Here is a 24,939-nt window from a genome sequence, read left to right as displayed (position 1 = left end):
ATCAAAAAACCATGCCAATTTTGCAGAGTTCTGATTTCACTCTGACTTGTGGCATGCTTGCTGTGGATTAAACATTTGGACCATAATAAAGCAAACAGAGCCAAGCAACACACATTTTTTGCAGCCCACTTATTGTTCTTCTGACATTTGTGCTGTATCAGTAACGCAGGCACTCCCTTATCACTTAAAGTGATTGCTTTAGGAAGTTGTATCACAAGTAATGACCTAAAAAACAGTCAAAATGAAAATAGAAGAATTCTTGAATTCAAAGAGTATTGAAAACTACTTGCCCTCCATCAAATATCTTCACTCTTCTTGGCTCATTTCTATTTTGGAAAACTTCCTTCTCCTGTTCATTACTTGCTTCCACGGTTTTTTGACCTTCAAGTTGGTTTACTGAAGACTGGCATTGAGAGGACTAATATAGGAAGAAAAAACTGTTAAAAACTGTTGGCACGGGGTTTGCATACACTTAGTGAACAAACACACAGGTTAGAAAATAGCAATTCAGTTGTGAACTAGTAGGTGTTCATATATAAATTTTCATGTTATGCTTGAAAAGGGAAAACATCTGTTTATTTCAAAGATTGGACTAGAACGTTTTTTTTTCATGTATCTTCAATAACTTTAGTTGCCTGTTGGTGGTGCTGTGTGTATTTCAACACATAGAAGGCTTGACAATAAAATTTTCTGTATTTTAAGTGCCAACTATAAGGAAAGGTTTAATAAAAGTACTGAAATTAAAAATACACCCAACAATAATTATTGCTATGGTAAATAAAGTACTTTTAATCAATCTTCTTGAAATATTTTCAGTCATTGCTAATTGCACACTAATAAAATATAATTAGAGTCTTAACAATTAAATAACTGATTTCCATGGAAAATGCTAAACTAGCTGATCATTTGAAAAACACTGGAAAGCCATATGAATTTTTTGATAAGGGAAAAGCCTTCATAACAGTAAAATTTTACTAACAGTACAGGGTTTGGGGAAAAAAAATGTATAAACAGTACCGGCGAATCATAGTTGAGAGACATAATACAAATAACAAATTCTAATCCATTTCCACTGAGATTAATCTAGTCAAACATAAGAAAAGTGATTTAACCAATAGTGTCATCCTTTCTATAAATAGTGTACCATCAGTATTGCAAGAATTTACCATGGGCCAGGATTGTAGATGGTTCTAGGTCCTAGATAGAAACTGCTTTCATTGTGAAAATCTTTTTTTTTACTATTTTTTTTTTAAATAAACCAATTTGCAAAAAAAGGTACATTTACATTGTTGACTTTCCAATGTAATTGCAAAGCCCATAAATGTAGTATTGTGACCAAAACTCTAAACTCAAAAATCTAAAGAAACGTTTCCAAAACTTGTGCCTCATCATTTTTTTATTTTTTCCTATAAATAGGTGATCCACCCCATGCAGAGATAGTTAGTAGCCCTAAAGTGGTAATGGGCTCACAGTCTAATAAAGAGAACCACTGTACCAAGAGTACAGTTGTTATACCTCTGAAACTTGATATCCTTCAGAGTAGGAATTATAGGGGCATTATTGTAGGAATATAGTGGTACTTGGAGGTATAACAAGCAAAGGGTCAAATTTAAAACTAAGATGAAAAAAAAGTCAACAATACCATATTATTACCTAAATGTGACGCAAAACAAATAAAAACACAACTCAATAGAAGTTGAAATGCAAAATGTATGACCAGGACCTTAAGAATCCCTCACTATCCTGCATTTCTCCTAATGAAATATTTTATATTAGTTAGTAAGTAATTGTATTATTACCTCTTTTGAATTTCTTTTCCATTTGCTTGAATACACCAAGATGTCATGTCGGGAGTGAGAGGTCTTCACTAAAGTAAACATGTACTTCTCACACTTCTGTTTTGAATTCAACAGAGACAGAGCAACTTTGGTGGGTAATCCAATTGGGTTTGGATTATTAGAAGCAATAGTCCAGGAAGCATAAGCAGATGTCTTTTGGTCATTCTGTGGAAGATGGATTGGCTTCCTCTTCAGCAGGTAACACCATGTAAAACTTGTCGAGGTTTTCAAGCTTGGAAAAGACAGCCTATGCATATCACCTGCATTTACCACTGATATTGCAGCACCAAGTTTTATTTGGCCTTGAATATTAACTGCTTTAGTATTACCAGGTGATCTTTCTTGACTACTATATGCAGGCTTTGAAGAGCATGCCTGAGTGCTGGGAGAAGGTTCTGGTGACATTCTTACACTGGGACCAGAAAGTTCGGATTTATTTTTTTCACTTTCTACGGTTTCATTTACATCAGAGATGGGCTTTGCAGAGGAATGGAAGCTGCTGATGTGTGAACCTAAAGATCGATCTTGAGAACTATACTTCCCAGGAGTAGCATCCTGATCTAAGCTTTCACCTGGGTCTGTAGTGCAAAACTGTCTTACTAGCATCGGCTTTCTTTGTTTACCAGGCTCTACTGCATTCATGCTCAAATGCACTTGTTGACCACTAGTATTACTTGCAGCCCCACTTTCATCCTTTACACGCTTTTGCTGTTTTTCCATGGCAATATCAAGGCTGTTGGCTGGTGAAAGCATTCGCTTACTTGAGGCAGAGGTCTCTTGCTGAGGAACTAGGCCAGCTACTGAAGATTTATGAGGTGCAGATCGTGGAAGACAACTTTCTAAATTTTTGGGAGAGTTTACAGGTTTGCTAGGCTCCTCATTAGGCTTTGGCATCTGTATTGGTTCTCTATTATCTGTCACAGTACCTGAACTGGTCTTACAGACTATTTGATTGCCATGGTCTTGTGTCACTAAAATCTCAGGGAGAGAAGCAGTTGCAGGAAACCCGTAATACAGAGAATTGCTGTAGTTATGAACTGGAACAACTACTGAATGTGCATTTTGTAAATTACAATATATTTTGCCCTGCTTTTGCATGGCCATACTTATACTGGATCTACTGTCTGTAGTATCAGACTTAAAATTCCAAGATGTTCTTCCAAGTATAGTGTCTTCAGAGGAGCTATTTGGCAAAATAATTGCAGTTGGTTTAGTAGAACAAAACTTGTTTTCTTGGTTTTTCTGACATTCAAGTTGATATTTTGGAGCAAAATTCATTTTAGTTTCATTCTTATTGTCAGACAAATATTTCTCTTTTCCTTCACCTCGCATCATGTTTTGCATTCCTGTAGGAAAATCCTTTTTAGGTAAGTTGGTATTAGTTGAGTTTATTGAAACATTAATGTCAGTGTGTGGAGAAAGCTTTGAGTTTTCGGTTGACAAATGTTGGTCAGCACCAAATTTTTGCTTTGAGGATTCTTTTGGGCACACTGTAAATTCCACTAATAATCTGCTCACTGTATGTATACTTTGCTGCGACAAAGGTATTTCTGACTGATGGACTTTAGATTTAGAGGAGGAAACACCAGTTTCTGAAATATTTAAAGATATCTGCTTTACAAGAGGACCTCTTCTTCTTTCTAAAAGGGGAATATGTCCAGTATTTGTTCTACACACAAATGACGATCTTGAAGTCATAAGATTAGTTGGTGACATAGATCTTGATCTAGACATGCTTCCACAGTCAAATGATTTACTTCTGTAATCTGACACTTCCATAGAAGGTTGTGTGCAATTTATTTGTTCAGATGCAGCTCTCCTCATTTCCCTGGGGACGCCAAATGCATTTAAACCTGTTGGAATTGTTAGAAACTCTGAAGATTTGTTTATGCTATCAGTTTTTGAGGTTTCTTCTTTGTCAAACGAAGCTGAAAAACTTGAAGTACGAGATAAACTGCTCTCCCGGCTCAGGCTTCTTGAATAGGTGGACTCAAAACTTGATTCAGCAGATGAGTTATCAAGGTCAGCCAACCGAATTCTTTTCTTTTTGGGAGGCAGTTTTTCGGTAGGCAAACTGGAGAGACTTCCACTGCGTTGGGGCCAACTACATTTTTCTTGAGGTTCTTGCTCATTTCCCTGTACTTCTGGATCTTTATCTGGTTCTTCTGTAACCAATATCTCCGGAACCTGAATGTTATGTTGGCGGACCAAACGAGATTGAGGAGCTAGAGCGTTTTTTTCTGTAAGTGCACTTTGTTGGCTTTCATGGACCTCTGTTTTTAATGCATCGACTAAACCACCCAAGGGGTTGTGAGAAGCATGTGTTTTTTCTTCTTGAATAATACCAACTGTATTCATGGGATTCTTTGAATTACTTGTTTGATGTTCATAAAGTGGTACAGGTGAAACTCTTTCAACAGATTCTGATTTATCAAATGAATTGGGTCTGCTCAATGAATTTGTGTGCTGAATTACAGAAATACCAGTTCCCTGACATTTAAGTTCCACTTTTTCTTTTAAAAGAAAGTTTGTGTTTTTGTCAACTGCAAGCATCTTTATATCAGTATTTGTTTCTGTGTTTCTTGCCACCAACTGTATTTGAGAACTTGAAACTGTACACGATTGTGAACCTAAAACTGTAATAGTGGAAGAGGTTTTTGTGCTGGGTAAATTTTTCTGAGGTTCTATATTTTCGGGAATCGGGTGACATTCACTTTGCTGGGGTTCATCATCATCACCTACGCTTTTCATCTTTCTTCGTTTCCTGATGAGCAGTGGTTGTTCCAAAGTTCCAGTTGTCGTAGCAACTCTATAATGAAGAATTTGAGGCTGAGAAATAGTTGAAGTTGTGCTATGCTCAGTTTCTCGAGCTACTGCTTTGCTCTTTGGTCCATGTAACTCGGAACAGTAAAACTTCTTATGATTTTCAAAATTCTCTAATTTTCTGTACCTATTTCTACATGTTTCACATTCAAACATTGTACCACGACCCTGATGTGTTTTTTTAATTTTGTCTAAACTAGACCCTTGCACAAAAGATTTACTTCTAGGCAGCAAGACATCTTGAACTGATTTACTTGAAGCATAACTTTCATCAACAGAACGGGCAGGCCCCAGTCCACAGAGTTCAGTGGTCGACGAGTCTTCAACAGCAGCCTGTCTAACAAGTGTGCGAGGGTGAACAGTTTGCTGTGGCATAGGTGGCCCTGAAACAAACACATCGTCATAAAGAGTACCTATTTTGTCATCAAATGACTGGCTTCCTCTGAGAGGATGGGAAGCTGGAATTACAGGGGGGATAGTTGAATACCCTGTTGTGGGCATTGAATTGCTTCTTGTAATTGGTAAACAGTCAATAGAAGGGTACTGTGAAGGAACTGAAAGAAAGAAAACTTGCTTGGATTTGTCAGTGGGTGTGAAAGGAGACTTTGGTATGTCAGAACTAGAGCTTGTACGCCTTCCTGGAGGTTTTAGATCAAACTGGAAGGAATCTTTAAATATGTAAGACTTTGGGGAATCAATGCTGCCTCTTCTCGACAAGGAAGTTCTTCTTGGCTTCACACTGTCTAGTTGTTTGTCATCAACCAATGCTTCGTTGTCTGAAATCAACTTTGAAATGCGTTCTTCAAGGGTTTTTGATCCCAAAGGAGGCCGCATTATTCCTATTGCAGAAGGTGGTTTCTCAACACATATTGGTTGTACCACAACAGTCCCTTGAACAGCTGGGTGTGCCAAAGCATTTACATTTTTTGTCAGATCTTTTTCAATTGAGGGCAAAAATTTTATGAAAGGTGATGGGGAAACCATAGCTTGATCTGCACTTTCTGACCGAGAGAAATAACCAGAGTCTGTGCTTCCTAAGCTTCTAGGACTTAAAAGACATTTGCTCTCCTGGGAACAATCTGTAGCTTGCTGTCTCTGCAGCTGCGCATGAGGAGTTATATTTGTTGGCTGTTTGCTTTCATTTTGAACTAGTTCACACATTTTATGAGGCGATTGCTCCAATTCGCCTAATGAGCATGTTCGCAAAACATTTAATGTCCTATTCTTTGTTTTTAATTCTGGCATTTGTGCTACAAATTGTTCAGAAGTAGATTCTAAAACTTTTGGGCTATCAGCTCTCAAAGGAGAAATGCTGACTGGATAAACAACAACTTTAGGTAATTCTGTCAGTTTTGTCTCTATTCGGTTGTCAGAATTGTCTTGCAACATTGCAACAGGGCTGTTTGAGGAAGACCTTCCTTCTTTTTGTGCAATGCTGTCAGTTGCAGATGGCATTTTTACATTTTCTGGAAATTCCATACTTGACACAGTTTGATCTTCCTGCCTTTCCTCTGAAGTATATTCCTCATCACTTTCTCCACTTTCATCTGGATCCGAACTAATAAAAAGTGCTTTTTCAGAATCCTGTGAAAGAAGCATGCCACCAGAATCTGTCCGAAGGCCTAGTCCAAGTTTAATTGCATGCGCATGGGACTTTTTGTGCTTGTACAAATTGCTTTTTGTTTTGAAAGAAAATCCACATGTCACACATGGGTATGGGCGTTCTCCAGTATGTGATCGAATGTGCTTAAGGAGAACACTAGGTTTTGCACATGCCCGGTTACAATATTCACATATGTATTTACCTTGTTTCTTAGGTTTTTGATCCTTCAAAACTATATTGCACATTTGCTCCCCAGTGATAAGTGAAGCGACTTGGGTTACACTGTATGTAGAGTTTAAAGAAAGATTTGAAGGATTAGATAAAGGGTTTACTGGCAGTGAAAGAACCTGAGTTACGGTAGAAGTTGAAGAACTAACTAAGGAAGATGTTACAGCTACATGATAAACTTGTTGATGTTTGATTATGTCCGTAGCACTGGAGTAACCTGAACAGGCAGCAGGTAGTTGCTTCTGACACCGTTCTGCATTAAGACCTAAATGGTCCTGGGTATGTGGAGAGTCTTTTTTTGACATGCACGGCTGACCACTCTGAGGTTTGGGATGATAGTGTAAATATTTAGCCTTTAATTCCCTTTGTGAAGAGGAGGATGGACTTGAAGTTATATATGTTACTGAAGGTGCTGGACTGGTATTATGCCCCTGCTTTTCTGTTTCAGTGCCACAAGGTGCCCGGGACTGATTCAAAGTGTTAAGTTCAGGCTCCATGGCTTTTAATAAAACATCAAAGGCTGAATTTGCACATGAATACTGCTTATTGGTGTTTTCTAAGTTGCTATTTGCACTTTTCTGACTGATTGGTAATGCACTAGAAGTGCTATGTTGTTTTATTAAAGTCATTTTGCCACCAAAATTAAAGCCTTGCGTTCTCCCGTTGCATAAGTCTGGTGGAACAGACAGTTTTTTAGCCTGCATTGACACCCCAGACTTGGTAGGCTGTCTAGTTAACTCAGAATTTAAACCTTTGCTTTGTCTGATACTCTGTTTTTGTAGTTCTACCAACAAAAGCTCCTTTTCTTTTGAGTGACCAGATTCTGAAGGAGCCGGGCTGGATGATGCGCAAGAGTCTAGATCATGCCTTTGCTTCTCCTTGGTGACATTCCTTAATGGGGACTTCGGTATTTTTTTCAGGTGGTTTTCTGTTACTATTTTCTTCCTCTTCACACCTTTAACAGTATCAAAGCAACTTCGGGAACCAAAAGCAACTATTTCTAAAACATAAAGAAAAATAAAGTGAGTAGATAAAATCCTAAAAAATGAAAGGCCAGGATATTGGATTTTTTTTTACAAAAAAGGGAAAAAATAAACTAGCACTAATCTTCTGTCTTTTCTCCAAATAATTTACCCAGAACAACCTGCAAAAGTTCATTTGAAAGGCCTAATATGCATACCTGTTCAGGGCCAGTGACTCACAGTGTCAGATTGCTATGACAGAAAACCACAACACTCTGGACAGGTTTACTAGTATTAATTGTTTTACAATAATCCTATCATACCTGGATACATACTACCCATTAAAAAATAATCAAATTATGGCAAAACAGTAATTAGTATTATCAATACTATATACCACTTTAATAAGAAAAAAACTAAAATAAATCAAATTTCTTATTTTCCATAGTAAATGCCTCACAAGCAAATCAAATACATGTATCTAATAATTACAGATTTAAATGTTACAAAATATCATGCAGTATATAAGAACACATATTATATTTTTGTATTTTTGTTTTAAATACCCTAAATAAAATTTAATATTATACATTTTAAAGGCTGATCTAGGACACACAAATACATATCAAATTATCATATTTAAATATTAAAATAAAAATTTTACAAAAAAGCAGATAACCAACTAGTATCTACATATACCTAATAATCAATTATTATGTTTCTAATATAATAAGGAAATTTCTGTTAACACATCACTGGATGGAATCAATGCTATTGTCTGACAGGAGTATACAGCAGTTAGTACAACTGAACTAACCTAACCAAAAAGCAACTTCAGGCAGCAAGGTAAAGCAGTGAACTTTATTTGCTAGCCAGCAAAAACTGTAACAATACTTAGGAGTTCAATTATTCTCCATCAGGGAGCTTTTCAGTAAATTACGGATTCACTGCTTTATAAACAGAAGTTTTGTAAAATAGGCAAATCTTAATGTGGAACGCTTGATCCTGCTTACTCCACTTCTGGCTCTTTAAGGTAATGGGTGTCCACACTGACCAGTATAGACGGTTAAGAGTCCAAGTGGACAGAATAAACCATAGCTTTTAAAGGAAAAGCAGGCATATTTTATGTGAGCATTGTTCTGACCTGGTGAATTTCCTGGGGCGTTTACTACTTGGAAGATCGACAACTGTCTTGAATGTTTTTCACTTTTGAATAATTTTTCTCACTGTTGCATCTTTTCTCAGTGATGGACTTTAAATTGTTTGGAAAACACCTAATAACTCATCGCATGTCCATGGGCAGCAACAGTTGCTTCTCAATACGGATGTTCTTCTTGCTTGGCACACAACTGAATGCTCCAGATGAGCAGACTGCCTAAACTTCTTTTTTAGTGGTGATCACACTTGCTTATGATCAATTAATCAAGTGCATTTGTTCAGCAGCACTTGGATGCTACCTACACTCCTAATTTCTTTGAAAGTTGTAAGGGTTCACTTAATTTTACACACATTGCTTGTGCATTCTGCCTTTCTTAAGGAAAGAAAGCATTTTGTAGTCTGCAAAGACTGCATTTTATAATCTTTGTGAAATAAATAATGGAACAGTGTAATATGTCATGTGTTGTGGTTTACCTCAACACATGACATATTACACTGTTGTAATATGTCATGTGTTGAGGTAAACAATGTAATATGTAAAAACAACCTCAAAAGGTTGTTTTTACGTGTTTAACTTGCTAAAAAAACAGATGATTTTTTTTAGGTTTTGATACAATAAAAAAATTGTAATGTCTTTTTCCAATGCTAAATTTGTTACACAGTTTAGTGTACACAGAAAAAGTACCTCACAACCCAGCTCGGTCAGTAGGTTAAAACAGTTTAACTAGAAAACCAATCTACTTCTTAATTATCAGGTGGGAATTCAAATTAGATGGCTGAGACACATTTATTATGATAAAGCCAATATCCTGAATAAACAACTCTGGGGGTGATGAACTGCTTTTCTATGATGGTAACATTTCGGCTAACCCCTCTACTATCACAAATCACTTTAAACCCATGAAATTGCAACTGTACTGTAGGCCCTTAAATTATCCCCCATCCAAACCAATGCATTGATATATAATGTTCCTCTTTCTACCCCATCCCCAAAAAGGACAGAAACAATGGCAGTTGAAATTGTTATCCTGGAAATATTTCAAGCTATTAAATCACTCCAGATTCATAAAGCTCCATGTCCCAACAGGTCCTTATACAAAGTAAAAAAAATTATTATAAAAAACTTTCTGCAATCTTGGCATCACATCTGGTAAATCTCCTTAATCATCTCAAAATTTCAATCTGACCTACATCTCTCCTCCCTTTTTTTCCTGTACTGTAATGTTGCCAAAGCCAAATAAAGACCCGCTTTGCTAAATGTTGATGTCAAATTGTTATCTAAAATCTGGGCATCTAGAATAATTACCTTCCATTACACCCTCATTCAGAAAGACTAGGTGGGATTTGTTCCACATTGGCAGGTGTTAGATAACTTATACACCTTCCTAACCTGATGAGAAAGATTCCAGGCTTTTCTTTTTTCCAACATATAAATAAGGCTTTTCATGCCTTATCCTAAGAATACATGTACTAGATTTTGGTGGGAAATTTACGACAATTTAAATGTGAACAAAGGCCCTCTATCACGCCCCAACAGCTGTGGGCAGCATGGTGGCTCAGTGGTTAGCATTCTGGCTTTTGCAGCTCTGGGTCCCAGGTTCAAATCTGGCTTTGCAGGTTCTCCCCATGTTTTATGCATTGAGTTTGCAGGTTCTCTCCGTGTTTGCGTGAGTTTCCTCCGGGTACTCCAGTTTCCTTCCACATTCCAAAAACATGCAACATGTTAGGTAAATTGGCTTCCACCCAAAAATTTATCTTAGACTGTATTAATGACATATGACTATGGTAGGGACATAAGATTGTGAGCTCCTTTGAGGGACAGGTAATGACATGACTATGGTCTTTGTACAGTGCTGCGTAATGGAAGTTTTGAGGGATGTAGCAGTGACATGATCCTGGACCTGTCATCATTAAAGGGCATTACATACTTGCAGTTTTATAGCCAGAGCTTACCCACATTTCCGCTTCCGATAATCAAGCAGAAAAAAATATTAAGTTTAATACCTTAATGTAATGTTGTTGGAATGCATTACCAATTCACAAATCTGTATGTGGCAGTCAAGCTGACTATACACTGACAGGTAACAGGGAAGTGGATATTTGTGACTGACAGAATCATTCAAGATATGTACACTATGAAATTCAACTACAAATCCTAATGTTAGCCTTTACCTCTGTGTTAAAAAAAAAAAAGTTTATTCCATAGGGTATGCAATTATTCAGGCTATGATTTCCTTTTGTGAGACAAATGCCACTGGCAAATTAATGTACTAGGTAGCCGGCAGAGCTTTATTTGCTTCCTGAGACACACAAACTATCTTCATTAACTGTGCAAAAAATGTATGCAGGAACAAACTAAAGAAGCTCTTGAATACAATGAAAGATAATATTTGTGAAAATGCTCTGCAGAATATCTATTAAAGTATCCTTTTAGGTTTGAGATCTAGTGATGTAAAATATTTAACAGTTGGGTGTTATATGTGTCAGTCTTTAATCAATGGAGAAAGCACAAAATCATTTCATTCAAAAAAATAGATCTGAATTTAGAGATTTTATGTAAAAAATGTAAAGGCATAGATTTCAGTGAGAAGACATTAGTGCGTATATAACAAAATAGGCTCTATCAACAAACTACATACTGTCCAGGATCAGATTCCTTCACAAATGTATCCACTGTCAGTTCACATGTTTAAGATATTGAAATGTAACATCTTTAACTGAAGGTCCTATATCTATCAATCTTATTCAATAGAGAAAGCAGGATATATATTTCATATAAAATATCTCAATGCAGAGATCTTACATATAAAACAAATATTAAATCAAATGTTTAATTCAGAAGACATGCATTAGTCCATACATATAACAAAATAAAATCATGATCTGTCAGTACATTACATACCATTCAGTACCAGTTCTATCCAGGCTCAGATTCCTTCACAAATTCTACCACTGCATTGGAAATATCAGCAATGCTTTTGTTGTACTAATTCTCACTGCTGCCAGTACTAGCCTACTCAAGCCCACGCATTATTATAACACCTACCTTCTTCCTAACACTCTCATCTCCAGCTATCCCTCCCTGGATTTATTTATTTATTTTTAAATACAGTCGTATAATAATTTGACAGAGCCACAGACAGTAAATCCCACAAACACGTAATTGTAATAAAAATGCAAAAATGTTCCTATAGTGCTGTACATTTACGTGAAAATATAAATACAGTTTTATCACCTCATATTATGTTAATTATTACTTGGTTTTATTATCTGTGAAAGTATAAACTGGGAAAATTTGTCAAAATGTGGTTTTCTAGTATTATACAGAAAACAAAACAGAATAAACTGAAAAGGTGAATTTAACTCAATGCATATGTCAGTATAAAATAGCTCTTATGTTCTCTACTATACAGAAGGTAATACATGAAACACAGAAGACATTTTAAGTGGCACCAGAGTTATTTTTATGTTGGATGCTGGCATGCTAAGTAATATGCACGTGTAACATTAACAGATATGAAATACTTCTTATAGATTTCACACCACTCTTGGCAATTTCATTATCTATTTTTCTCTCCAGATAGACAACACCATCTTTGTTTAAGCAATCACAGAGTCAGCAACGGACTGGATTGTTGATTTACAGGCGTTACATTTGTGTAATTTTTGCAATCTGTGAATTTCTAATTTATGTTCACCTCCTGAGTCCTTCTCTTCATATAGATGGAATATAAAAGAATAAATCCACTTGTTACATCATTACAATAACAAGTGAATGTATTAATTTAATTATTCCCTTTAATGAAGCAGGAGAAGGAGAGAGAGAGAGAGAGAGAGAGAGAGAGAGAGAGAGAGAGAGAGAGAGAGAGAGAGATGGGGTCTTGTTTCCGGCAACCTTAAAAAAATATAGTATATTCAAATAGATATAAAATTATGGTGAAATAAATCGACATTCGCATATCTCAATACATTATAATTTTATAAATTGATCATTCTCATTTCAAGCTTCATAGGAAGTGGTGCCTCATACCTATACAAAATAAATCCCTTGTCTCGCTTCCTGACACATTTCCCCAATAGGCTTCCTCAGGGAATAAATTGAAAGCGTTATAGTATCCTGGTTGATCGGATTTTTTTTTTACAAAAGCAGAAGAATTCCTCATTGTAGGTAATATTCTAGTATCCAAAATATCCCATATCTTGGAAAAGAAACTTGCTTAGTATTCCCTCACGAGTACCTTGTGCAGGTTCATGGTTACTGGATGCCTCAAACACAACACATCTTTCGATATTTGGAGAAAGGACTAGTAAGCAATGTATAGAAACGTTTGTCATACTAGACTATTTCCGAGTCTCATGTCTGATGAAGCAGACGGCGCTCTGCGTTGCTAAGTGAATTACTTTATGATTACCAAAATTGCGTCATGGTTCTTGGAAAAGTTGGGTACATACAAATACTTGCTTAGGTTGAAAAAATGACATGTTACCGGATATCTTGTACAAATTAAATACAATTATGTTTGGTGATTTCTTAACACTTTTAATACACTGTGAAAAGCTTTTGAATTTAATATTAGCTAAATAAACATTTTTGAAATATTTAAATATGTTTTGACCACAAATAATAACAGATACAGCTTTTATGCTGTATATTCTGACATGTCAACATTGTTTATGCAAAGAGATTTAAAAGATTTACTTGAAATGGTCCATCCATGCAAAAACCAAGTTACTAAATGGTCCCCTGACATTTATATTCCTCTGGCATGTTATAACTTTCAGGGCTTCTCCAAGCAACTTTAAAGGAGTAATACAGAATAAAACTTTAATACAGACACAGTAAAATGGCCTCATAATGAAAGTAAATTGTAAAAAGCTCTGTGAGCTCAGTTGCCTTAATCTTATCACTGCACTCATCTGATTATTGTAAAAAATTACAAACTTTATTTTACTATTAGTGACTTTAGTCATGCAGTAAGAATCAATCCATTTTAGTTGTTTTATCATGTTTGGCAATTCCTTTTTACTAGTTCTTCGCCTTCTGTCTGCTTTTTTGGCACAGCTTCTACTGTTCAGTTTCTCTTTAATAGGTTTCCTGGACATTACAGAAAGGGTAGCTGTGCCTATATCGTTCACATTTGTTATATTTTTGTATGTCAAGTTATCTTTAAAAAACATATTTATTTTGTTTTTATAACAATTTTAAGCAGAGATATACTTTAAAATGTAATCTATTTAGGGGTTTGAATATTATACATTATAAGCTGGAATTTTACAGTCTTTTATATACTTTATAGTAAATATTTTTTTCCCTTAAAAATCACATATTCAACACGCTAAAATGACAGTTTATAGGAAATATAATCATGGAGACATAAAAAGTTACTGACAGTTCTACTTTAGGACTAAGTGTAATAAACCCATAGATTTATATTACTGGAATCAAAGATGTAACAGAAGGAACTGTGAAGCTCCAAAGAATAAAAATATACAATGAAAATAGCACACTGGCCATGATAACTGGCTGCCTGCCATGAGGCAAAGAAATTTGTCTAATTTATCTAAATTCAGCATATGTATAACTGGGAATTGTCTGCTAGTGTCTTGACATGAGGCATACAACATAAGATAACATCTTATAACATCCATTCCAAATATCTAGTTTAAATTGGCAACTACTATGTCGGCATATTAACTTTATCTTAGAAATACAAATATTTGGTAAAGGTTAGGCAGTATGTCAACAGGTAAAAAGTCCCATAGCTGGGCAAAATGAATCTGCCTCCGACTCTCTAACCCAAGCCATATATTTTATAATTGACAGGACCCAACTACTGGACAACCAACAGATAGTGTCCAGGTCAAAGTCCTACTCAACCTAAAGACAGGACCTTGCTTAATGTAAACAAGGAATGAAGGGAGAAGATGCAAAGCTGGGAGCCATCAATTTTACCCCCCAAAATTATTTGTTGGGTTTTGGGGAGGAAGAAGTGGGAAGGGGGATTTATTTTGTCTGATGATCAGCTTTAAAACCTTGAAAAAAATCTGTACATTATTTAAAGAAAATGAGTGTTCACCCTACTGCAGAGTAAGTACATCCTTCTGAGGAAGGAACTGCTTTTGGGCCCCAACTACAGGCAGTTCTAGGAAAAACAGGAAATGGTTTCCACATTGGGCTGTCAGTGTTTTTGCCCAGACTCCTGATTTGTGGTGCCTCTGTATTTAGGACACAGTAGACCAATTTCTAGCTCAGAATAGTAAACTTAATTTGAATGAAAGACAGAGTGCTGAAAATATCTGCTGTACATACAGTCTGTAGCCGCTTTACCTTTAGGGTGCTTGTAATCTATGTACTGCAGGTCTAATATACCCAATGCTGCAGTATCATCCCCATCTCCATCTCAACCTGCCCATGTAAAAACACATAGTCACAGTCTTCATCTTTTGAATTGGATGGAGGAGAGGAAGGCTGTCATGCAACTGTAGCTCTGACTAAATAAAGCTACATACACACATGTCCCAAAAGGGTCAGGGAAAGTGTATAAAAGGCTCCAGGGAAAGAGTGTGTTAAAGTGTATGTAGGCTTTTAGAAGGAAAACCAGGGACTTTAGGGCCCTGGAGCTGGCCAGGAGAGTGAAGGGTGGGTTTCTTGGCCCAACCCTAGTTTGGGATATATCCACCTGCACTCAGGTGCAAAAGAGAGGGAGATGATCAGCCAGTGTGTTACAGGCTGGAGTGTGATCAGTCAAAGGCTAGAGTGAGCAGTCAGAGGCTGAAGGGCAGCCAGAGGGTTCCAGGCTGAGAAGGCAGCCAGAGGGTTCCAAGCTGAGAAAGCAGCCAGAGGGTTCCAGGCTGGGAGGAAGTCTGTTCCAGGCTGTGAATGAAGCCAGAATCTGTTCCAGGCAGGAGAAGGGAGTGGGTTCCAGACCTCCAGGAAAGCCAGCCGGCAAACAAGAGTTGAACTGTGAGTGAAACAGCGTTGATATTGAGTGTTAGAGAGACAGGGCAAGGCACCCAGTGAGGTAGCTAGATGCCCAGCCGGGCCACTGTTGTTTATTGTTTTTACTTTAAAGTGCTGGAGAGTGTGCTGTAACACTGGGACAAAGAAATAAAACTGCTGTTAGTTTGGACATTTGGTGTCTGCTGCCTCTTATCTGCCCTGTAAGCATCCCGTTACCATGAGCAACCCCCAGTAATAAACCACACTTCCAACAAAAAAGGACTGGAAAATGCATTAATGAGCGCTGTAGATACAGAGTCGTTCCGCTCTATGGAGAGGGGAGGGGAAAGAACGAGTGAGTGGCACCCCGCTGCGCTCTCTCCCCTTCACTTGTATTACGATCATTCATCATTTATAGATCCACCAGGACAGATCCACGACCTCAGACGAGCGATGTACACAGGTCAGATTCCTGTTCGAAACCAGCCCTAAAGCAATAATCAGACGAGAATCATCTGACCTGTGTGCATAGCCTAGACCCTTCAACATTTTGACTACAAACAGAGCAAGAAATAATGTGCTGAGGGATCCTGATCATGAAAAAGTAGGAATTCATTTTAATAAGGCAAATGGTGTTGTGCTTGAGTTTAGCTTAAACTGCAGAGTAGCCAGCAGAGAAATCCAAGACATGGCTATTCTGTTTGGTAGGGATGTCTAGATCATAAGAATCCTGGTAAATGAGTATACATACACATATTTTTATTTTGGCATTGTATGCTTGGAGTTCACCTTAAAAGTGAACCACAATAAATAAAAATATATAGACATAATTAAAAAATACAAAATTAACTGATATTTCAATGGACCATGCAAAGTTACATGGTAACAGGCACTGGTAAAAGATCAGATTTTGTACAATGGTGATCAGTGCTCTGATAGCCCTACCATAATCATCCTAAAGTGCTGACCAAGAGCTCAATTTACATGAATGAACACAGAGCAATCACTTGCATTGTGGTTATCAGACACACACACAACTGAAATCCACTATTTCTAATGTTGATCATGAATAAAAGTCAATCTCCATAGGTCTTCATGAAATGTAAGGGAGCAGTGAAAGTCTTTAACCTAATTTAGACCCAGTAACAGCATCATTGGGTATTGTGCTTCTCCATAAAATTCAGGTAGATTATGGCTGGTGGTTCAGCAGGTTACTTTACATTGCTTCCTGAAAACAAGAAGTTGTTGTAATGCCTACATGTAATGCCACGTCTCAATCACTGGAAGAATGGTAATCCAATTAACAGTTTGGTCAGAGAATCACATCTGTCACATTTGGTTTTCTAACTTGAATGTCTGCCAGCTGCTTTTAGAGGTGTAGGTAAGCACAATGTCACTTTAAAGGCTTCAATTCAAGAAACCACCTTTATATTATATAAATACCCTTTAAATGATTGATAAAGAAAATGTTCTTTAAAATAGCTTCACAAGACTGAAACATTTCTAAGTGTACTCAATCCAAGAGAAAGAGAAAAAATTCCATTACACTTAGGTATCTTTAGGTGCAATTGTATAAAGGAATCCTTAAAATTAAAGCCAAATCTGTTTATATGTTGCCTTCCCTGATCCCTACTTTTTTACGTAATAAAACACAAACCCAGAAAACTACGCCTTGCAGTAGGGCTTTCTCTACAATGGAGGTTTTTTTAAAATTGCTTGTTTGTTTCTGGGTGGGTGGGGGTAAAGGGACTTTAAATTACTTCATCCCCTTACTCCAGCAAGCTCTTCAGGAGTGGACATTACCCCTTATAATGAAGCCCTGCACTGCAAGTGAGTACAGCAAGAGCCTGGCAAAAACCCAAGGCATGGCAGAGAAGGGGAGCATGCCAGTTATTGGGGGAGCAAGGGATAAGGTAAGAAAATTCCATAACCTAAATTTAGACCCATCGACCGAATCACTGGGTGTCTGTGCTTCTTTATGCAATGAATGGCTAAGCCAGCAAGATACAAGCTACATCACTTCCTGTAAAGTGCTAGATGATGGTGTATGTCCATATACCTAATTTGATGGGCTTTATCTGACTTGCTGCAGCTCCCAATACAGACTGTAAGAAGCTTACAGTGTGTGGTGAAACTAGAGTCCCAATTTCAGTAAAGGAGAGGTGTTAAGCTTTAGATTAGTCATCTCTGTTCACTTTCTAGTACATAATGTAAGTATACCAATAAAGCAATTACCTTTTTGAGGTTCTTCTGGAGTGTTAAGCTTTTTCTGTGCCTCTTCTATTTTATCTGAAAATTAAAAAAGCAAAACGTATGAAATTGTGCAATATTTTACCAAGTTATCGGTTAAAAAATAGAAAGTTTATGTATTCATAGTTTTAGAAACTGAGATTAGTATGGTTCAAAACGTATTATTAGTGCTATCAGAAACCACTGAAAAGGTTAGGTTTAGACTTTTAATTATAGTTGTATTGTAAAGTTATATACTGCCTTCAGTCAGAACAATTTTATAATTTTAGAGTTTTATTTACTTGTACTAAACCTTTTTCTTTGCAGCCTTACCCTAAAAATTACTGCAATACTGATACATTTTATTATATACTTTTAAATTAAAGAAGTCAATCAAAACTGAGAAGCAACAGATGAGAAGAACAGTCAAAATAGATTTTCCAACAACAATATGGAGCATATTCATGTAATTAACACAAAACTAAAATCTGATCTCAAAATTACATTGGTGGTTTCTTCCTAATATAAACACACCAATCTAAAGTACAAGGGTTCTTAAAAAAAATTCAACACTTTCAACAAAATTCACTCTTTTTAAGAATTTTTTTGTTAGAATGTTTTTTTGTAGTACAACCACTAATACACCGCTGTTTGCATATCATCATCACATGAAAATCTTCTTCTCCTTAAAGCTTCTTTGAGCAGTCCAAAAAGGAGAAAATCAGATGATGGCTAAATCTGGAGTATGAGCTGGGTGTTCCATAACCTCCTACTTTATAATGTGTGGGCGCAGTATGGGGGTGGGTGTTGTCGTGCAACAACACAATGACAGATTTCCTCTTCTTTATGAGCGGATTGCAGGTTTCAACTCTCTCCGAAGCATTTCACGATATGTTGCACTTACATCAATACAGTTGTTCTATGTTTCTGATAGGTTTCGAGAATAGGCTGTTGAGAGTCCCAGAAGACTGTTAACATCAACTTTCGTGCCGACAGTTGCATCTTGAATTTGTTTGTACAGGGCATGATTGATGCTTCTATTGCTATTATTCTGTTTTCATGTTCCAGGGTTTTTTCTTCATTCCTCATAGTACAGCCTATATGGAATATTTTAATCCGTTCATAGATGACTCTACAAGCGAGAACTTTATCCCCCTACTGAGCACATATTTGGGGATAAATTTGTGCTCCCAGTACACCTTTTCTTTGGGTTTTCTTACAAGTGAAAGGCTTGTATGCCAGAGGGCGTTAGGAACTACCGGAGCCGCCCCCTTGCAGTTGCTCCCCTATTTACCGCGGCCGGCGTTGATACTTCCGCCGGCGAGGTAATTAGGGAAAGCTCCCTGAAGGTAAATCCCTCTCCTCCATAATGCATGGGCAGAGCCATTAGGGCGGGTCCAGCCTAGTGTGCTCCGGCCAACCCCATAAATGGCCTAGTGGCCATGAAACTTTGCCGACCCCTGCTCCAAAGGAAAAAAACAGCTCAGGATAGCTCTTAGATGTGTAAAGAAATGTTGATATAGAATATTTGCCATATGCATTTTCCAGTAGAACTGGCAGCCTGTGAGCTGGCCCAAGCAGTTGTGGTGCTAAACCCATCATTCCAGATGGCAGTGGTTTCAGTGTCCATTAATACTGGTCACCTGTTTCTGCTTTTAAAATAACTGAATTGGCAAAGAATACAAATAATAAATTGTTCGAAAGCAATTAATGTTATCGATAAGAAAGCTTTAGGAGCTGAAAATTAAACATTTTCAAAGGCTTCACTTCAAGGCTGTGAAGAAAGTAAAAACCTCCAGTAAAATTTGAGAAAATGCTGGATTTATGTCAGAAGAAAGTTAGATCACATACACACTTCTAAAATTAAGCTGCAGAAATCAATCACACCTCACAGAAAAACATCTGGTATCAGCGGTGGAGGAAAATAAAGCTGGAATATAGAATGTCCTCAGGTGACAAGCTGCTTATAAATCTGTCTGTGCTTTACAATGTTCAGGACAGCAGACAAAATCTTACGGTTGTATGCAAACAGGACTAGTTGCTATATAAAAAGCAGAACTTTAACTTAGAGATTATGTAAACTGACATTTCTGACCCCGTTCTACAAATATTGCTTGTCTGGTTGGTGATCTGATCTTCAGCTTTTAATACTTTCTGAGGCACTGAACCACAATAAGCACACAACTCAGGTGTTCAGCTAATTGTCACACAACTTGTCACACAATTATCTGTATGGTTGTGGACACCAAAAGATCATTTTTAGTATTCTTTACAATGAGTTCAGCAATGGGAGCTACATCATCTGACAGTGGAAAGTCCATTATAAAGTGTATGTCCAGCAAAACATTATTTTATTTTAGCTTCCCTGTGTTAAATTTCTTTGCAATATAGCAGTCAAGTCAAGAGGCAGACCTGCATATCCACAAAATATTATTTTACAATACTGGCAAGCGCTAGACAGCTGCTGGTAAGTTAGACATATACACTGCAGCTTCCACTAGGCGAATGTGCAGCAACACAAGGGACTCTATTTATAAAACAGACATTCCCTTAAACAATCTCTTGTGGGAATCAATTTTTGCCATTGAAACACATTGAGCTGTAAGATTCATGTTTAAGGGAATGTCAGATTCTCTGTTTTATAAATTCCTTGTTTTTAAGAGCTCAAGATGTGGGCCACTGAAACCCAAACTGCAGATTTGCTTTACATTTTAATAATAAATTTACATGTAAACAAGTACATCTATCAAATGGAAAATTTTGAGGTTTCTTTTAACAAATACACGGATAAGCCAAAACAGTACCTACTTTCCCAATATTGTGTATCACAGTTATGAACCATCAAGACATTGACTTCACAAGGTGTCCTGTAGTATCTGGCACTATAATATCAACAGCAGATCCTTTAAATAATTCTGTCTCTGCTGGTTTGCCTTCTTCCCATAGTGCATCATGCTACCATATCTTCCTTACATACACATCATTCATGCACCTGGTCATCCACATTCATTAGATCAGGCCACCTTGTTCTATAGCTTTACATTCCAGTTCTGAGGCTCTTATGTCCATTGTAAGTTTTTTTGGCAGTGGACATGGGTAAGCAAGGGCACTCTGGTGATTAAACAGCTCCATATGCAGGCAAGCGGTCATGCACTGTGTTCAAACAACTTTCTCTCATGATTAGCAAAGTTTTTCACCAATCTGAGCTACAATAGCTCTGCGGTAAGATTGGATCAGATTAGGTAGCCTTTTTTACCCACGTGTGTATCAATGACCTGTTTCTGGTTCACCAACTGCCCTTCCTTGGAACATTTTTCATAACTTTCTCACTGAAAACTTTGAGCACTTCTCTAACCCCTTTATTTATATGAGCCATTCCCTGCTGAATTTGTAGGTGTGCTTCAAAAAATTTCCTCATGGAAGATTCATTTTTACCTGGGGTAGCTTTGCTGAAACAGTAAATTAAGTGCAAATCATAGGATTTCTATCATCATACATCAAAGCTGGTATGGGATCTTCCTTTTGAAATGCTGTTTTTGTTTATGCCGTACAAGTCTACTATTACTGTGGACAAGCAAGTACTGGACTCATCAGTCCACTGCACATTCTTCTAGAAGTCCCGTTATTACCCTACAATAGGGGCCTAAGCAGCACCCAAAAAATTACGTTTTTGCCTTGAATTTATCCTGAAAAGTTGCAGTAAACTACCTGAGCATTCAGCTTCAAAGCTGTTTAATTGCAGAATGAAATCACCTCAGGCACTAGACTTCTGACTGCAAATCTCAAAAGATCTAGATTAAGATTTGTGTTGCTCACTTTTTATATTCTGTAGAATAAGCTGTATCTGAGGACATGCCATGTGGGGATCTCAATGATTTTGCTCTATACACTTTGCTTGACCTGTGCTTTCTGCACATCTCCTGCTGTTGCCTCATAACTTCCCTATCAGTCAGGACGGATCTATTTCAGACCCGCTTTAATGGCAATACCCAAGTTTTAACCCCTTCAGTGAGAAGAAAATCATCTTTATTACCTTAATAAATAGAGGAGAAGTACAGTTAACTTTCCCTTATGTACATATAATGTGTATAAATTTAAAGCTACATTCTTCTTCTCTAGAATATTTTTCTTTGTAAATTCATTGACCTTAACAAGCCAGTAAGAATATTTCATGTGTTGTAAAAGTTAGAGATTATAATTCTATTGCCAACTGAGCACTAAAAATGCTGATTTAGTACTAAATCTAGAATTTTTTAAATCTAGAATTTGTAAACAAACATTACAGCTGAGCCATGAAAAGCAGCATATTGTCCTCTTGTATCACTCCATGTCCTGTGTGTCATGATGCAGACAATTACATAAAAATAAATACTTGTATATATGCTACCAATACAAAATTTTAGTTCTGGGGATAGAACATCCACTGCATGAATCAAATGGCCCATTCACTACCTCTTTTCTAACCAGGTCAGAGATAGCAACTGTATATTCAATATAAACATTTGTAATCCATAGGAGAAATTTTTTTGATTTATTCATTTATGCAACTTTTTGAACAGAACATCAAGAAAGTTTTCAAAATGTGATGAAAAAATCACCACACACACACAGTTTGTTAGTATAGCTCAGAACCTAGTAGCACTATACACTAAAGGAGAACATTTAAAAATTGCTTTACATAACATACTCACATTTTTCCTAATTAGGAATAATGTTCTTCCCAGCCCATTTTAGCTGGGTGCACCACCAAGCACTTTTCAGCAACCACCCGGCTGTTTTTGGGTGGTTACTGAAGAGTTGGGTCACAATTCATGGGTTTCCACACTCCTACAATTTCTTCCCACTCGGCTTAAAAAAAATTCTGGGTTAAGCACTGCTAATTAGAAAAGAAAATGTATAAATCCTGTGTGAAATATGCGTGTCTTCACAACACATAACTGTACAGAGTTGAGATTTGCTCCTATTCCCTGTTAGACTTTTTTTAGATTTCTAAAATATGAGATATTAAAACAGAACTCCAAAAACAAATAAACAAAACAAATAATGACCTATTTGAAGACCTAGAAACCTAGACCAAGAAAAACTTGCTTACAAGCTCAAGCAGACATCGCAGTACTACTTTACCACCACAAGATGTCCTCAGTTCATCAAGGGCCTGCCCCCAGCCTGTAACTAGCAGAATAGTGATGAGATCTTCTCTCTTCCATTCTGCTTTCCCATCCTATCAGCGCATTCCCTTTTAACCTGCTTGATTTCAGAGACACACTGATTGGCCAAAATATTAAAACCACTAACAGGTGAAGAAATACTATTATTTAGCTTTGTACAGCAAATCCATAACAAAACATTTGCTTGTCTGAACCATTAAATAAACTTTAGGCAGCACTTTTACCTTTAGGGGATCTGTACTGCTCAGCACTAATTATTTTCACTCAGCTGCAGGCTCCCAGAAAGAGACCAAGAAAAAAGCCCTGAGCATTATTCAACATACAGAAAAGCCTGTGGAATGCTGTATCTAATGATGAGGTCTGGATACCAAGTAAGATGTGGACCTTTGGATCCTGGCTTTCCTCACCCCAAGCTCTGCAAAGTCTACAAGCTACAGAACCCAAAGCAGTAATGATAAAGGTTCTAAGAAAAAGTTTTTTCCCCTCAACACCACTCAAACCCTGGAGGCTCTCACTGTGTGTTTGTGAAAAAACTAGGCGACACTTACAGTCTCCAATCCCAAAACACACTAATCGGCCAAAACACTAAAACCACTGACAAGTACAGTGAGGAACACTTCTTGTTACAATGGTACCTGTCAATGGTTTGCATAAACAATAGTAGTGGCTGGTGTTTTTTATTATTTAGTCTTTTTGCTTTTTTTTTTTTTTTTTGGGGGGGGGGGGGGGGGGGGGGGAGTGAGGTAGTCTGTCAGATATTCACTATTTTGATTGATCTGAATAGTGCAGTGTTCCACTCTTCTTTCTAAATAAACAGAAGCACCATTCTAGGTAACAGGAAAAAATTAAGGTAATATGTTTTTTTTTTATTCACAGCTCTGACATGAACCTATAGCACCTCCCTCCATATCATCAGATCATAAATAGATGTAGGACAGAACAGCATATAGGCAGATGTACTTTTCACTGCTGAAATGTATTGGAAGGCAAACGTCTAAAGTGGCATTATTGGGAAAGTCTGGCACATACAGCATGGCTAGCTGCCACTTCGTTTGTAACAACACAAAGGAACATAAGTGAAGAAAGCGTGGACTGGCGCTGCTGTATTATGTTTCCACACCTGGTAAAGGCTGGTGCAGTAATGCTAATGTGCAAAGCATGTGAGGTCACCCTGTGTGACCACAGATTAGTGCTGAATATATTGCAAGCGGTCATGCTGATGTTAATCTCATTGCAAAGCCCAGACAGCCACTTAATGCGTTTTTTTCATAACAGCTATAGTAGCTGACACAGGACACCGGATTCTAGGAAACACAGATGACTCACACTTCCAAGTTGTGTTCCCGTTTCAGATTATTAGTCTACTAAATCACATATGCGGCATGGGCACAAAATAAACTAAACCTATGACATTTTACTGCAGCCTTGAAAACAAACCTGAAGCCAGTCATATTTGATAAAAATAAACCTATAAATAAACACCCTTCAAGGATCTTTAAGTTTTTATTTATAGTTTTTTTTTTCATATAAATGTCATCATCTTTTCTTTGCTGCTATCTGGGTAACTTGCCCTTCCAGGTCATCAGATACCCCTCCAAAAAACTAAAAGCCATGAGAAATTAAATGTCCCTGCATCTCACTGCAGGTAACTCCAAAAACAAGAAATGCTGGCTGGCATGTGTGCTGCAAATGTCCATTTCCAGGAGACCGCATTAGTTATGGAAGAACACTGGCATAAATCGGAAAAAACAAGGACATATATCCTGAGGATAGGACTAGTCTGATGAGTGGGTACTAAGGTGCCACAATATATTTTCCTAGAGCAAAGGTAAGAACATGAAGCTTCCTGGCACATACACAGAGTTATTTTGTGCATAACAATATAGGAACAGACTATTCTTATAAGGGAGTCTATAACATTTTTTTCCTATTTTAGGGGACGATCCAGTTACCCAAGTAACAAACATAATTCAAAACTTGTACAATACCA

General features: G+C 37.2%; 1 protein-coding gene across 5 annotated transcripts in view; it reads right to left on the bottom strand.

The window, feature by feature from the left end:
- HIVEP1 (HIVEP zinc finger 1) overlaps window positions 1-24,939 on the bottom strand; it is a 107,800-nt gene that overhangs the window by 19,321 nt on the left and 63,540 nt on the right. For all 5 annotated transcript variants that reach the window (XM_072411695.1, XM_072411694.1, XM_072411697.1 and 2 more), the window contains 3 exons: window positions 17,788-17,841; window positions 1,800-7,492; window positions 291-418 (listed from right to left, as the gene is read on the bottom strand). In XM_072411695.1, the coding sequence (XP_072267796.1) occupies window positions 291-418; window positions 1,800-7,492; window positions 17,788-17,841 (5,875 nt within the window). The remainder of the gene's footprint in view (window positions 1-290; window positions 419-1,799; window positions 7,493-17,787; window positions 17,842-24,939) is intronic.

This window comes from Pyxicephalus adspersus, chromosome 5, assembly GCF_032062135.1.
Source record: "Pyxicephalus adspersus chromosome 5, UCB_Pads_2.0, whole genome shotgun sequence".
Lineage (NCBI taxonomy): Eukaryota > Metazoa > Chordata > Amphibia > Anura > Pyxicephalidae > Pyxicephalus > Pyxicephalus adspersus.
The sequence above is the reverse complement of the archived record's forward strand: the minus strand, read 5'-3'. Positions and strand labels throughout refer to the sequence as shown.